Raw genomic sequence first — 16,518 nt, 5'->3', positions numbered from 1 at the left:
TACCACATCCACCATCTTGTTTGTTCTCCTTTTTGTTTTTCTTTTTGTTTTAGAACCATTAAAAAATATGAAATCCTTTCTTAGTTCAGGGAAAAAAAACAGGTTGAAGGCCAGACTTGGTCCATGGTCCATAGTGTGTTGTCCCTCAGTCATCTAAAATTTGTTTCATTATTTTAGAGTCAAAATATATATTATAAATTATTTGATTGCTTATAAAATTGGGTATCTATAAAATATTCAAAACTTGAAATCTTAAAGGGAATTATTCTGGGAAGAAAAATTCTGTATTTTTTACATAGGCATTAGGTATGAAAAATGGAGAACCAAACAAATATTCATTAAATGTTTGCTGTTGTTGTTCTTAAGTAGTATCAAGTTGCTTCTGAATAACTGGTGGGTTTGAACTGCTGACCTTGCAGTTAGCAATCTAGTGCTTATCCTACAGCATCACACTAGGATCCCAAAATTTTTACTGTGGGGCAAAAATTAAGCTATTTGCTTGAGCAGATATATCTCATTGGGTCATTACTATAGTTTTATAAAGTAAGTTATGTTCTCCATAGGCAAAGTAAGGATTTCTGCAATAGTTTGGATGGGTTAATATTTCCCCCAGTATTTTGGCTCTATCCCTCCTGAAACATTTTATCAGTAGGTATGGTAAAGACTTAGATCCTTAATAAAATAATCTGAGCCCTGAAATAATCTAGAATCTTCAGGTCTAGGTCAGACCTAGTGACTCCACTCTTGGAAGCAAGCTTCAGATACCGGCTAGACCAGTCTAGGCCTGAATGCACATTGTTTGCCTAGAAGTTAAATCAGCTTTGTCCACCAAGTTGAATCCCTTCTGTCAACTGAAACTGAGGTGATCTAAAATTAACAATATGATTTGATTATTTTTAATGACTATATTTATATATTCACCTTTATTTTTTGAGACTCCAAAAATTATTTTTCTAAATGATATTTAAGAGAACAACACTATAAAAATACAAGTCTAAGGTTTTGTAGAGTTATATATTTTTATTTATGAAAAATTTCCTATGTATATTTTTTATTCTAAAATGGGGAAGGGAAGAAGATTATTTAGCTGCCAACATTCCCTAGATCCTTGCTTACTCAAAGAGTGATTTGTACAGGCCAGCAGTGTTGCATCACTAGGGAGTTGTTAAAAGTACAGAATCTGAGTCTTCTCTCCAGACCTACTAAATCAAAATTTGCCGTTGTGGCAAGATTCCTCTCTAAATCATATGAATCAAAGTTTGGAAAGCACTGCTCTAGACTGCTGCCAGTTGGATCCAACCATTTGATTTTTTTGTGTTGCCTAAGACTTGGTCATCTCTTGTTCTTTACCTTCTAATCCTACCCCACATAACTTTTAGTTTTCATGGTTTCTGAACTTGCTTAGCCAGCTAGGGTGAGTTAGTTTTTGCCTGCTACAGATGTGGACCTGATCTTTTTTCTTTTCAGTCCATGATAGAAGACAACAGAACTCAAACCCAAAAGGATTATGGGTAAAGAGAAAATAACAGATCATGTTTCCTTATATGCCTTTGAATGTTGAGATCTAGGAAGTAGTTGTCCAAAGCCACATAATGCATGACATTCAAGACATTCTTTGGATATAAGACCAATAATATATATAAGGGGGAAGGATTTGACACTTCTGCACAAATACATACCCCGTCTTTGTACGGAACCCTAATGTTCCTAACTTCCTTGAAGTTTTCCCCAACTATTCTTGCCCTCCCAATTATTCTTCTCTCCATATGGTGCTGTAAGATAAATGCTGGACTACTCATTGTAAAGCTGGCAATTCACACCCACAAGCCACACTCAGAAACCCTGTATAGGGTTTTCAGAACCATTTTAATAGCATACAACAATAACAACATTTCTGCCCCCATTTTGTTTATTTATTTATTTGCTATTCATGTGATACAGTATACCACAGAGTTAGACACCTAATTTTTATTCTGTATGGTAACTAGTTACTAGTTGTCATTCAAGTAATTTTCAACTCAAGGCAACCCCATGTGTGCCAAAGGAGAACGGGGCTCCATGGAATTTTCTGTGTCTGATTTTTTCAGTAGATCACCGAACTTTTCTTCTAAAGTACCTCTGGTTGGACTCAAACCTCCACCTTTAAGTTGGAGGTAGGCGCTAAATCACCCAAAGCAGCAAAGTGCACAGTAACTATTTGTGCGACCCAGGGACTCTGGTTTGGTGCTATAGGATAAGCACTGGACCGCAAAGTCAGTGGTTCAAATCCACTAGCCACTCCTGGAAAACCCTATATGAGGTGGTTACTATGAGTCAGAACCTACTCAACAGCACTTAATAACAGAAACTCTATTTTGTGTGATAGCCACGCTGAATTGTTTCATGTGCCTTCCAACTGGAATTTAAACTTCTTGAAGCTGTTTTTGTTGTTGTTAAGTGCTGTTGAGTCAGTTCCAACCCATAGCAACCCTACTTACAGTTTCCGAGGAGTAGCTGATGAATTTGAACCGCTCACCTTGTGGTTCAAACTGGCCTTGCAGTCCAGTGCTTATCCTACAACGCCACATCAGGGTTATATATTATTTTTCTCTTGAATACTAAGCCTAGCACAGAATTGTAACTTTCTATAGTAAGTGTGTGATGGTTAAGATTTTGTGTCACCTTTGGTGTGCCATGTTCTCCATGGTTTGTCAGTTATAATGAGATCTGATATAATGTAAGCACTTCTATAATGAGATCTTCTGTGGTTAGTCAGTAGGTTGAAAAGGAGTTTCTTTAGGGGTGTGACCTATATCCAATATATTTGCATGCTCTGGTGAGGCTCTTTAGCTTTTTGCTTGCTCTGGGTCCTACATCTTTTACATACTCAAGATGCTAAGTAAAAGATTATTGCAACCAATTCTTATTCCTTTAGCAATTATATATAAGGAGAATATCTCAAGATATATTCTCAAAAAGGTAGGCAAAATTAGATCAGGATATTATTTTTATATATTCAAAATAGGAGGGGGGATAGGATTAAGACAAAACATGGGTATAAGATGAACTATGTGTATAAGAAACACTGTATTCTATCTTTCTGTTTCCAACTTGTCTATCATGGCTACTTCACTTTCTTTACTTAAATCTCTTCCATCTTTGAAAATCTTTGCTTTTGCTTCTCCTTAAGCCATTGCTTTAACTCACATGTTCTGCAACCAATTTCAAAAAATAGTCTATAGTTAACTATTGTTTTTTTTGTTTTTGTTTTTTTTTCCATCTTTTATTAACTCCCCGGTCCTTTATAGTCTGAATTCTCACCTGCTACCACCACTCCTGGTGTGGTGCTGTGGGTTAATGTGCCAGACTGCAAAGTTATCCGAACTGCAAAGTCAGTGGTTCGAGTTCACCAAGCTGCTCCTTGGAAACCCTATGCAGGATCGCTATGGGTCAGAATTGACTCAACGGCACTTAACAACAACAACAACCTACCACTTTGCTAAACTCACCCTCATATACGTGTTCAGTGACTACTTGGTTCTCGAAATTAATTCCTCTTATTTAAGCAGCACAAGTCTTCACTGATGATTCTTTATCTCACTTTTTTGATGGCTCTTCCAGAGAAAAATTTTTTTACTGTTGTATATTTGAGAAATTCATTCTGATTTCAGGTGGAGAGTTGTGTTTATAGTCTTTAAATTCTTACCCCTTTCGATCTTCTATTTCTTTAGGAAAAAAATTTGTATTCATTAATCAGTACCACATACTGTCCATGATCATTAGAAATGTGTCTAGAGACAGGTTTTTTGCTATTTTGCACACTCTTTATCACATATTGCAGCTCATTTCTCTATTTTTCTTTTTGCCAGATTGCCCCAGATCATGTATTGCCAGCTCCAGAAGAGTGTTACGTGTACAGTCCACTGGGTTCTGCGTATAAACTAAAAAGTTACACTGAAGGTTTTGGTAAAAACAGCAGTTTAGTAACCATGTGAGTAAAACAACTTTTTGGAATATAACTGAAACTACATATGTATGAAAATTACTGACTATTTTTGTCTTATTATAATGTCTAAAGATCCAAACTCCATATTTTTACTGCTGCTACTTTGTCCTTTCAGTTTTATGATTTGGAATACCATGATGGGAACATCTATACTAAGTATTCCTTGGGGCATAAAACAGGTAATATCATTTTTTAGCACAATTTTTGTCTGAAGTTCTTTTTCTTTTAATTAAAGTTTTACAATAGAGGTTTAATAAATCTGCAAAAAAAAATGGTTAACTAGGTAGATGATTCTGTTCAGTTTTCCACTAATTCTTAGGTTTTTATTATGACTGTTTAGGGTATACAATAGAACGGCATATGAATCTATGATGACATGCTGCTTTATGTTACGCTGTACTTTTATATTTATACAGGCTGGATTTACCACCGGACTGTGTGTCATCGTGCTGATGGGCCTTTTAACACTTTACTGCTGCTACAGAGTAGTGAAATCACGGTCTATGATATGTAAGAATTTTACACAGTGAAAATAGATTAATGATATGCATATTTCCCATTAAAGTATATCACTAATGCATATGTTGTGCAAATGTGTGTTAACTGTCTACTTTGTGTCTAGAGATTTACTTCACTAATTCATAGCATTCTGCTGAAATGATATGCCTTGGAAATTCAGTGAGGCTGGGAATTCTTTGTAAAATAAATTCACTTTAGTGCTAGTTTCCTCATAATAGTAAAGATAGCTTTTTATTTGATCTGTGCCAAAAGGAAATGAAGACTTCTATGATTATTATCACGTCTGTGATTATTATCAATTATTATCATTTAATGGTGACTTGATTTGAACTGTATATGCCAAAGATCTAAATGTTGGAATCCCCTAAAAGTGGAAATTACAATGGGAACATATTAAAATATAAGGAATGTGTCCTCTGTAGCAAATTCTTAAAGCAGTATTAGCACTTGGCTCAGGGTTCTGGGTCAGCAAAACATCTTTTAGGTTACTTTAAAGCAGCTTAGTAGGTAAATAAACATGCATTGTTTCACTGAATCAACATACCAGGTTTTTGTTTGTTTGTTTTGAGTGCCTTCCAATATAGGGGGCTTCTCTTTTTATTTTAACTTTTTATTGTGAATTGAGTGAACATTTATAGACAAGATCATCAGCTTTACATTCAGCAAAATTATACACTTTGTCTCATCTCAGTGATTACAAATTCCCTCCCTGCCGCAACCATTATCCTACTCCTTCCCTGTGGTTCCCCATTTACATCCTATATTTCACAAATGAACATAGCAAAAGTATTTGATATATACATGTTGTTGATTAGGGTATACAATAGAACGGCAAATTGTTGTTACTAAGTGCTGTTAAGTCGTTTCTGACTCATAGTGACCCTGTATTGGGTTTCTGAGGAGCAGCTGGTCAGTTTAAACCACTGACCTTATGGTCGAGTGCTTATCCTACAGCACCACATCAGGACATACAAAATGAAAAATATATATTCATTCAAATGTCCAAAGGGCACAGTCTGCAAACCAGCCTCCTGCCCCCAGGCATACAGCTTTACTCCTTCCATGGGTCTAGAGCCCAAAGAGACTCTGTCTCTTCTTGTCACCACCTCTGCCACCATCTCTACTGTTGCCACTTTTCTAGATATGATCTCATGCTCCACTCACGCTCATCCTTCTTGATGGTCCTAGAATTCTCTGTTCCTGAAATGAAAGATTAACTACTTCCCCCTTTTAGTTACACATTTTCTACAATTACAGTTTTGTTGGTTTTTTTTTTTACAATCACAGTTTTGACAATTGCAATTAATCCTACTCACAATTACAAGCCCCATCTGGAAAAGAGTTAAACTAGTCAGTAGGGACTCTACAGTAACCCTCCTCATTCTGAAACTAAGCACACCCCTGAAAACTTGTAAGTCAACCACTTCATGCTTTTATAGCCCCTCACCCCTCTTTTGATAGCCATTGTCTAAATTGCCCATCCCAATAAACTCAGTACACGCAGGAACAGACTAGGTTTTGCCTCCAGATTTTTTCTGTCTTTACTAAGCAGTTTCCTTCTTTATGTTAAGCAAATCAGATCTTAATCACTAGAGGAAGATTGTTTTAACATCCTGCAAGAAGATATATTTCTAAAATGAGAAGGGGAGCTATTTGGTTTCTAAAACAAATTTTAACAGAACATAGAAAATCTCCTTAAACTTATAAGTTTCTGTTGGTCTATGCTTGTCTAATTTGGGGGTCTATTTTTAGATGAGAAAATAACCTCAGCTCAGTTCTCTATATAAAGGTTAGAGAATAGATTACTCCAATGTTATTTAGACTATTTCATACCATTTTAAAAGAGGAGCTTTAGTTTGTTTTATAAAGTCAGCACAACCCTTATACAAAACCTGACAGTACCAAAAAGAAAAGAAAAGAAAAAAAAAATTACATATGTAAAACCTTTTCTGTAACACTATTAGATAGGAGTCCCTGGATGGCACAAATAATTAATCACTGGACAACCAAGCAAAAAGTTGGTGGTTCAAACCCACCCAGAGATGCCTCGAAAGTAAAGTCTGGTGATCTGCTTCCAAAAGGTAACAGCCTTGAAAACCCTATGGAATGTAGTTCTTTTCACACCTGGGGTTGTCATAAGTAAGAACCAACTTGATGGCCACTCCCAACAACAACATCTGACCTTTTATACAAAAATGTGTTTTAGATGCAGTAAAGACAAATGTAAAAAAAATAATAATAATAAAACCATAAAAATCTTAGAAGAAAATTTAAGAGGTTATTTGATAACCTAGTTATTGAGGAGATTTTTCTAACCAATACAGAAAATCTAGAAGCTTTAAGAAAAAAAAAAAATATCAGAGTTATGGAGCCTCATGAGAAATCATCCTGACAGATAATGAATTAACCAGGAGGACATTTGAAAAAACTACGTGCCTCCAAGGTAGGGTCTGTATTCAAAGTTGTGGTAAAACCAAATCCATAAAGACCTTTCTTAAAGAGTATACGAAACCCTTTGTTCAAACCATTAGTGCATGTGCCTATGTAATTCATGAACATGTACCAGATCATTATCCAACACTCATTGAGCACCTTTTCTGTGCTATGTCTGGATACTGTTCTCTATGTTCATCAGAGCCCAATGTTTGTTGGGTACTTACAGACTAAAAGCAAGTTCATTGAAATAAAATAGCTTCCCTTTTCTTTTACTGTTTCTTTTGATACTGGATACTCCAGTATCTCTGAAGTCCTGGTGTGACACTGTGTGTTAATGCTCTGGACTGCAAGGTCAGTTTGAACCACAAGGTCAGCAGTTCAAGCTCACCAGCTGCTCCTTAGAAGCCCTATATACAGGGTCACTATGGGTCGGAACCGACTTGACAGCACTTATAATAACAACAAACTCCAATATCTATTTAATAGAAGAATAGATGCAATAGTGCCATGATGACACTTACATGGACCAATATGTGGGGAATATACAGATTCTTCCAGAGTTGCTACTTATATATTACTTTTCTCTTTCCTTCCAGTGTGAGCTAGAAGAGTTTTTGAAAATTATTTCCAATATTGGTATTGTCTTTAACATCTTTATCTTTAAATTACCATGTTCTAATATCCTCAACTTTTCAGGCTTCATCACTGCTTTCTGTCATGTAGTAGTTGCCATATTTTGCCAAAGAGATGACAAGACCATCAATTTCTGTAGAATCATCAAGTATAACAATTAGCTCAAAGGAGTTCAGAGCCTGGAATGATGAACGAATCAAAAAACCCAACTAATTTGCCTTCGAGTTGACTCCAGCTCCTGGCAATTCCATATGTATCCAAGTGGAACTGTGTTCCACAGGGTTGTCAGTGACTGATTTTTCAGAAGTAGATCTCTAGTTCGGTCTTCCAAGGTGCTTGTAGGTGAACTTGAATCTCCAACATTTTCTTTAGCAACCAAGTTCTTAACTGTTTGTGCTACATACACAGGGACTCCCATAGAAGAAAAGAGACTATGAAATTATCCCTTGATGACAATTAAAATAGTTTTTTATAATTTAAATGTATCTATATTATTACTTTTTAATTGAACATTAAAATATAAAACAAAAAATGAATATTTGTACCCATAGCAATATTTTTGGTTCTTTGTGTGTTTTTATATAAATGCCTATCATTTAGACTGGCTTTGTAGAGCTACTGCATTAAAGTTTTGCTTTTTCCTTTATCCTTTATTTTTTAGTAAATTCTATTCTACAATGTTTTATATTTCTTAATGATTGTATACAGTTGCACACTGTAGTTATATTGTATTTGTTTAACCATTGCCCTTTTTGCTATTGTAAATAACTCTCCTTGAAATATTTGCTATTGTAAATATTCTCTCTTGAAAATATTTTATGCCTACCTCTGTATTCTTTTGAATTACTTGCTTAAGCTACATCTCTACAAATAGGGAATAAGATAAGTTGTTAAATTTCTTTCTATAAGAGTTGTGCTAATGATTTGTTGAATGTAAAACTGATGATCTGCCCTGTAAACTTTCACTCAATCCACAATACAAACCTTAAAAAAAAGTAGATTCTGTAAACGCAAAAAGAGTTTTGCTGATGTACGGTGCTGCCCTTATTTTGCCATTATTTTCTGTGGTTCCCTACTTCTGTTTGTTTGTCTTGCTTAATATCTGAAAAGTAGTACCTTTTCAGGTATCCATGTTACTGTTAAATTTTTTATAAGTATTTATCATTTATACATTTTCTTAACTTATTAATTATTTCTGTCTTCTTCCTGATTTTTCATAAGTCCCTTGGTACACTTATAAATATGTATATGATATAGGTATTCGCCTTTTATTTGGTATTTCTTGTAAATTGCTTTCCCATTCAATATTTGAATGGTTTTTATATTATAAAGGTTGGTTTGTTTTTTATATATACATATTTACCTGTCTTTCTTTTTATTGTGAAATGAGTGAAGGTTTACAGACAGGCTCATCAGTTTTAAATTCAACAAATCATGCCCTTTGTTTCATATCAATGACTGTAGTCCCCTTCATGCACCAACAGTTGTTGCGCTTCCTTCTTGTGGTTACTCATATACAAATACCCTCTTTAAAACTCTTACATATATGTGGGATATATAATATATAATCCCATTCTTCATCATACCCTGTGCCTTTGACCATGTATCACACTCAGAACACTGTTATTCTAAGATTGTGTATATATCACTGTTTACCTCTACCCCCTCTAGCCCTTCCATGCTTACCTATGTCTTCACCTATCTTCTTCATTCTTCTGCCAGCCTCCCTCTTCTTATATATTGCCCTTCCCCTTCTTGTATATTGCCCTCCCCATCACCTGAGTTAATGTGTCTACCCTCGACCCAGTGAATTACTCTCCCTTCCCTCCCACCCCTAGTAACCATCAAAGAATGTTTCTTTTAGTATGGAATCCTTTTCTTGAGGTTTTATAATAGTAGTCCATATAATATTTGACCTTTTGTGACTGACTAATTTTACTCAGCATAATACCCTTCGGGTTCATCCATATTATGAGGTGGTTCACAGATTCATCTTATTACTCAACATTACATAGTATTCCATTGTATGTATATACCAAAGTTTGTTTCTCCACTCTTCCATTGATGAGTATATTTGCTTGTCTTTTAAGCTACTTATTTCTTCAGTTAATAGAACAAGGAAACCTTTCAGAATCTTTCTATATTATGTTGTCTGTCTTTCTTAATAATCTAGAATTGTAATTTCCATGTGGTATAAAGTATAATTCTGAGAGAACTTTTCTCCATGTTGCTGTCTATGCTTAATGTTTTCTATGTCTTACTGATATTTGTTTGTTTGTTTTCCCTAGCCTTGGTTTATCAGTTTCTTTTATAAAACAATAAGTTTTATGATACTATAATTCATTTCTCAGAATATCTATCGTATTTTATTGATTTTTATGTGTTCATTCTATAATGTTTTAATAACTGTTAATTGGTGATATATGATAATATCTGATGGTAGAATAACCATAATTTCTTGCTTGATATTTGAGTTAATTTAGAGAACACAAATCATAGATATGAAATATATGGTCAACATGTAATTTTGTTATTTCTCTTTTATTTTATCTAGCATCATTGGATACCACTACCTGGGAATATCCAGATGTCTGCAGATACTATTTCGGCTCCTTTGGGCAGTGGTCCAGTCTTCTTTTCTCCTTGGTGTCTCTCATTGGTGCAATGATAGTTTATTGGGTGCTTATGTCTAATTTTCTTTTTAATACTGGAGAGTTTATTTTTAGTAAGTATCCATATAGTTTTTAACACAGTTACTTTCTTATTTACTTTTTTAAAAAAATCTTTTATTGTGAATTGAGTGATAGTTTACATGGCAGATCATTGGTTTTATACTCAACCAATCGTATTTTGTTTCATTACAATGATTATAATCCCCTCCATGCAACAGTATTTGCCTCTATTCCCTCTTTTTTTTTTTTTATGAACTCAAAAATACACAGGAATATATAATTGTTTAAACAACCAAAGAGCACATTTTGCAAGCCATCCTCCTGCCTGCCAGCACACATTCTTTCTCTTTCCGTGAGTCTAGAGTCCCCTGCTCTATCACTCCATGTCATCACCTCTGCCTCTGTCTCTGGTGTTGCTGCTTCTCTGGTTAGGACCCATGTTCCACTCATGTTCTTCCCTCTTGATGATCCTAGGGTCTTATGTTCCTGGACTAAAAGATTAACTACTTCCCTCTTTTTGTTACACAACTTCTACCTTTATATCTGTGACAATCGCAGTTAGTCATGATAACAATTACTCACTATTGAATCAAAAGACTTCTGTCCCCATCTCCTTTCACCAGACCCAACTAGACAGGATGAAAACTATTCAGTGGGGCTTCTACCTTCCCCCCTCTTGCTCTGAAACTAAACTCCCTCTTGAAAATTTGTAAGCCAGCCACTTCATACCTTTATAGTTCCCCCATTTTAGGCAGCCAATGTCTAAATTGCCTGTCCCTATCAACCCTTTTTACTGAGAGGATAGGCTTGATCCTTGATGTGAAGACTCCTTCCTGCTAGGTTGGTATTTTGAGCTCCTAATTCCATAAGTATAGGTCAAGTTCATCAAATTGTAGCAATTTACACTTGTTTCCTGTATCAAATTTCTTTATCTTCCTCTAGTCGTATTCTGATCATCAAGGCATCCAAACTAGGTCAAATGGGTACTATCTGCAAGTTTGGACATTCTTATGCATCTCACTTCACACTTAATATCAACTGGACACTTCACTCTCAGCTCTAGTTCCCAATGGCTAGGTCAGTCTCCATAGGCTCAGGAGTTCCTAAGGCTCCCCAGACTTCAGCCCTTCCTCATTTCTCTCTTATCTCAAAGTTGACGTGGTCAAACTCAGTCCATGTCTTCATTACTGCCTTTCCCCCACTTCCACTCACAAGTAGACCAATGCAGTCACCAGCTAGCATACAAGCCTGCTAGTGTGTTCGCTTTGAATTTCAGTCTTCGAAGGGGTTTGTCCTGAAGAGACTTGATGGCTTCCCTCAATGGTCCCAGGCGAACATGTAATTGTTCTTGTAATCGCCAAATAGTCTGCTTTTTGTTGTTTTTGTTCCTTGCTGGTCTTTCTTTCAAAAAACATCATCTGTACCTCTAGTTACTCCAGGATGATCTGCATGTCCTTTGAGTTGGCAATGTCCCACCTCAGAACGTTCTGGATAGGGCTCAGGATTCCACCTAAGACCCCACACTCTACAAAGACTCAACAAGAAGCCTATTTCACTGGGCAAATTCTAGAACCCCTGTTACGTATTCCAATCAGTTATAGGCTAAAGATGGGCTTACAAGCTGTCTGTCATCATATTTCCCAATATTCCTTTCAATCCCACTAAATGTCTATTTTACAATAATAGGCAAGGGAAATCAATATCCACAAGACAGTGAAGCACCTTAATATTGTTTTTCCTTTTTTACCCATTCAGACTGTGCCTCCATCCCTGTATCACAGAGCCCTGTTGTTCCAAGGTTGAGTATACATCACTATTTACCTCTGTCACATTTAGATAATGCAAACTTACCTAAGTATTTCCCTAACTTCCTTGTTCTTCTACCTCTCTCCCCAAACACAGTTACTTTCAAATGAAACTATTATAATGTTTTAGTTCCAGTCTTAATTTCAGGTCTTGGCATAAATAATGTAAAAGTAATCTTTGTAATTCTGGAAAATATATGTGATTCAATTTGTCTCCTATGGTGGTTATCACAAATATAATGTATGTATTCATTTACAAAAATTAATTTTTGAGTAAATAACATCTTTTCAAAGTCTCTAGTTAACATAGAGTATTTCTAAGCCCCAAATAGTGTTTTAAGCACTATTTCAATCCTTACTACAAAAAGTTTATGAAATTCATTGGTGGTTGTTGCTAAAGAATTTAATGTGTGCATGCCAAGGGAAACAAATTTCAATCTGTTTTCACAACAACTGCAACATTGGCAGTTCAAACCCACTACCTGCTCTATGGAAGAAAGTTGAGGCTATTTTACAGACTCACAAATTCTATGGGATAGTTCTACTGTGCCCTGTAGAATTGTTCTAGGTCAGAATTGGTTTGATGACAGTGGTTTTTCTTTTTAGAACATTATGATCTAAAATTTGGAAGTGGTAGAATAATGGTAAGCTACCACAGAATTGTAGTCTTAAGTGGATGGATAAAGTCCATTTTCTATTTAACAGATTCTAATTTTAGACCACGTAATTGTACTCATGAGGGACCTGTACATAGACCAAGAGGCACTTGTTCAAGCAGAACAAGGGGATACTGAATGGTTTGAAATCAAGAAAAGTATGTGCCAGGTTTATATTCTTTTTACACCATACTTTCTCAATTTGTATGCTGAGCAAATAAACCAGGAAGCTGGATTATATAAAGTAGAACATGGCATCAGGATTGAAGGAAGACTCATTAACTTGTGGTATGTAGATGATACATCCTTGTTTGCTGGAATTAAAGAGAACTTAAAATACTTACTGATGGAGATCAAAGACTACAGCCTTCAGTGTGGATTGCATCTCGATTTAAAGAAAAAAAATCTTTGTAACTGAGCCAGTAAATAACATCAGGAAAAATGGAAAAAATACTGAAGTTGTCAAAGACTTCATTTTGCTTGTATCAACAATCAACACTCATGGAAGCAGAAATCAAGAAATCAGATTATTGCATTAGGCAAATCTGCTGCACAGTATTCAACAGTATTCAAGAGTAAAGATATCAGTTTGAGGACTAAGGTATGTTTTACCTAAGCCATGATACTTACAATTGCCTCATATGCATGTGAAATGTGGGCAATGAAAAAGAAAGAGCATAGAAGAATTGATGCAGTTGAGTTGTGAAGTTGGAGAAGAATATTCTAAGTGCCAATGTGGCACTGTAGGGTAAGTACTGGACTGCTAACCAAAGGTCGGCTAGTTCAAACCCATCAGCTGTTCTTTGGAAACTCTATACTATACATGGTTGCTATGGATTGGAATCAACTTCACAGCACTTAATAACAACATGGACAGCCAGAAGGACAAACACATCTGTGTTAGAAGAAGTACAGCCAGAATGCTCCTTAGAAGCCAAGATGGAGAGAGACTTTGTCTCTCATACTTCAGACATGTTATCAGGAGGGACCAGACCCTGAAGAAGGATACCATGCTTGGTAAAATGGAAGATTAGCTAAAAAGAGTAAGACATCCCCCCCACACACACACCAATGAGATGGATTAGCATAGTGGCAGCCGCAATAGGATCAAGCATAACAACATTTGTGAAAATGGCTCACAGGACTGCGCAGTGTTTCATTCTGTTGTGTGTAGGCTATCTATGAGTCAGAACTAACTTGATGGTATCTAATAACTATAATATATATATAAATATGTATATGTGTTAGCACTGCAGATTAGATGTTAGGCTGCTAACCTCAAGATCAGCAGTTCAAACCTGCCTCCATAGGAGAATGATGATTCCATAAAGATTTACAGTCTTGGCAGCCCTGTATAGAGAAAGAATAAAATTAGATATTGATCATATGTATCATAATTATGATTTGTGTTCTCTAAATAACTCAAAATATTTAGCAAGAGATTATGGCTATTTTACCATTAGATATTAGAACATATTAAATAAGAGCTATTAAAACATAGATTGAACATATAAAAATAAATCAATGAAAGAGGCTAGATACTTTGAGAACTAGATTATAGTATCATAAAGTTTATTATCCAGTAAAAGAAACTAATAAACCAAGACTAGAACTGACTCAGTGGCTATGGGGTTTTGGTTTCAATTAATCTATAACAAAGTTTGTAACTTTGTTTTCTCAGTCATCATTTTAATTAATACACATATAGTCTATAGTTCATTTTACCTGCTTTATGGTTTTCTATAATATGAACTACCACAACTTCTCTGTTCACTTGTTTATGTACATTTAATATTTTTTCAGTTATTTTGACTTACTGCACATATATGGAAAGTTTCTTTCATATATATTTATAAAACTAATTGCTGGAATTTTGAATAGTCATATTTTCAGTTTACTAGAAATTGCAAAGTTGCTTTCTAGCATGCTTATACCAGCTACATTTCCATCAACCTTTTATGAACATTTCCCTTGTTCCACATCCTCATCTACACTTGGTATTATCAGATTTTTTTTCATTTTGCCATTCAAAGTGTGGTTTTAGTTTTTATTTCTCATCATACAACATTTTTCTTAATTAAACTGGTCCTTAAATTGTTCTCTCATATCCTCCATCCTTTTTTCTATTGAATTGTTGATACTTTTCATACTTATTTTTAGGAGGGCTTTATAAAGTTTGGATGTTGTTGTTAAGTGCTGTTAAGTCAATTCCAACTCAATAGTGACCCTAGATAGGGTTGCCGAGGAGCAATCTTGTAGATTAGAACTTACGCCCTTGTGGTTCACAGTTCAGTGCTGGTCCTACAGCACCACAATAGGACTACAAAGTTTGAATAATAGCCTTTTTATTCATTATTGTATTGCAAATACCTTGTAGTTACTGAAGTGTCTTCATTTATTTATGGTGACTATATTGCTCATCACATTAATTTTCAAATTAATCAGTCTTTTTCACTATGGTCTTTTATTCTTCTACATACACTGTCAAATTCATGTTTCACAAAAAACTCCAATGAGAATCTGACTGAAATTGCATTGAATTTCTCAGTCAGTGAGGAAAGAATTGATGTTATTAGGATACTGAGTTTAGGATTCTACTGAAATTTTTCTGAATTTGTAGATAGGAAAAAATCATTAAGATGCAATTCTTTTTATATATGATCATGACATGGCATGCTAGTTGTAATTTTCCATTGTTGAAACTAGGTCTTAAACCAGTACTAATTGTGTTTTATTCTATGAGTTTTATCGTTTTAGTTCTGTTATCCATTTTGAGTTAATTTTTATAGATGTATGAAGTATGAGTCCAATTTCATTATTTTGCATATGAAAATTCAGTTTTCCCAGTACCACTTATGAAAAGACTTCTTTCCACATTGGATGCACTTCACATCTTTGTTGACGATCGTCATTTGGCCAGAGACAAATGCATTGTTTCTAGACTCTCAAATCTATTCCACTGGTCTCTGTTCCCATTATTACACTATTACCAAAGTTATTTTTCAGTACCGTTGCTTTTGTTTGTATTGAAATTGCGAAGTGTGAGTCTTCCTGCTTTGTTCTTCTTTTTCAAGATTACTTTGGCTATATGGGATTCCTTGCAATTCCATATAAATGTGAAGATTGGATTTTTCATTTATGCAAAGAAAATCGATGGACATTTTTAATAAGATTGTGTTAAATCTATAGATCTTAGCTATAACATTTTGACACAAACAGATACATCCTTGTAACCCATGAACCCATATGAAATAGAATATTTCCATTTCCTTAGAAAAGAATATATTATTTTTACATATTCAGATTATTTGTTGCTTTATAAAGAAACAATTTTTGAATGTTTATTTTAAATCTAACAAACTTGCTAAACCTCTTAAAGATTCTAATAATTTTATAGATACATGTTGGATTTTTTGTTTAGTTATATCATCTGAATAATAGAAGTATTTTCCTACCTAATTTCTATGGTGGTGATTGGTGGTTATGTGCAGTGGAGTCGGTTCCAACTCATAGAGAACCTGTACAGGGTTTCCGAGGCTATAAATCTTTACAGGAGCAGAAAACCTCATCTTTCTCCTACGGAACAGCTGGTGGTTTCGAACTGCTGACCTTGCGGTTCACAGCCTGATTCATAACCACTACGCTACCAGAGCTCCTTTAATTTCTATTACATGTGCTTATGTGTATATATGTAAGTATACAAATGAGTATGCATATAAATATAAATGTGTACATAAATATCAACATAATCTCTATTACATGTTGATATTTATGTACACATTTATATGCATACTCATTTGTATACTTACATA

At 34.9% G+C, this 16,518-nt stretch overlaps 1 protein-coding gene across 4 annotated transcripts in view; it reads left to right on the top strand.

The window, feature by feature from the left end:
* The window catches only part of SLC38A9 (solute carrier family 38, member 9), a 110,599-nt gene that overhangs the window by 49,423 nt on the left and 44,658 nt on the right, over positions 1–16,518 (top strand). For all 4 annotated transcript variants that reach the window (XM_006874645.1, XM_006874644.1, XM_006874643.1 and 1 more), the window contains 4 exons: positions 3,849–3,970; positions 4,101–4,164; positions 4,402–4,495; positions 10,128–10,298. In XM_006874645.1, coding sequence (XP_006874707.1) covers positions 4,105–4,164; positions 4,402–4,495; positions 10,128–10,298 — 325 coding nt within the window. In that variant the 5' untranslated portion in view covers positions 3,849–3,970; positions 4,101–4,104. The remainder of the gene's footprint in view (positions 1–3,848; positions 3,971–4,100; positions 4,165–4,401; positions 4,496–10,127; positions 10,299–16,518) is intronic.

The sequence above is a fragment of the Chrysochloris asiatica genome, unplaced genomic scaffold, assembly GCF_000296735.1.
Source record: "Chrysochloris asiatica unplaced genomic scaffold, ChrAsi1.0 scaffold00291, whole genome shotgun sequence".
Classification (NCBI taxonomy): domain Eukaryota; kingdom Metazoa; phylum Chordata; class Mammalia; order Afrosoricida; family Chrysochloridae; genus Chrysochloris; species Chrysochloris asiatica.
The sequence above is the reverse complement of the archived record's forward strand: the minus strand, read 5'-3'. Positions and strand labels throughout refer to the sequence as shown.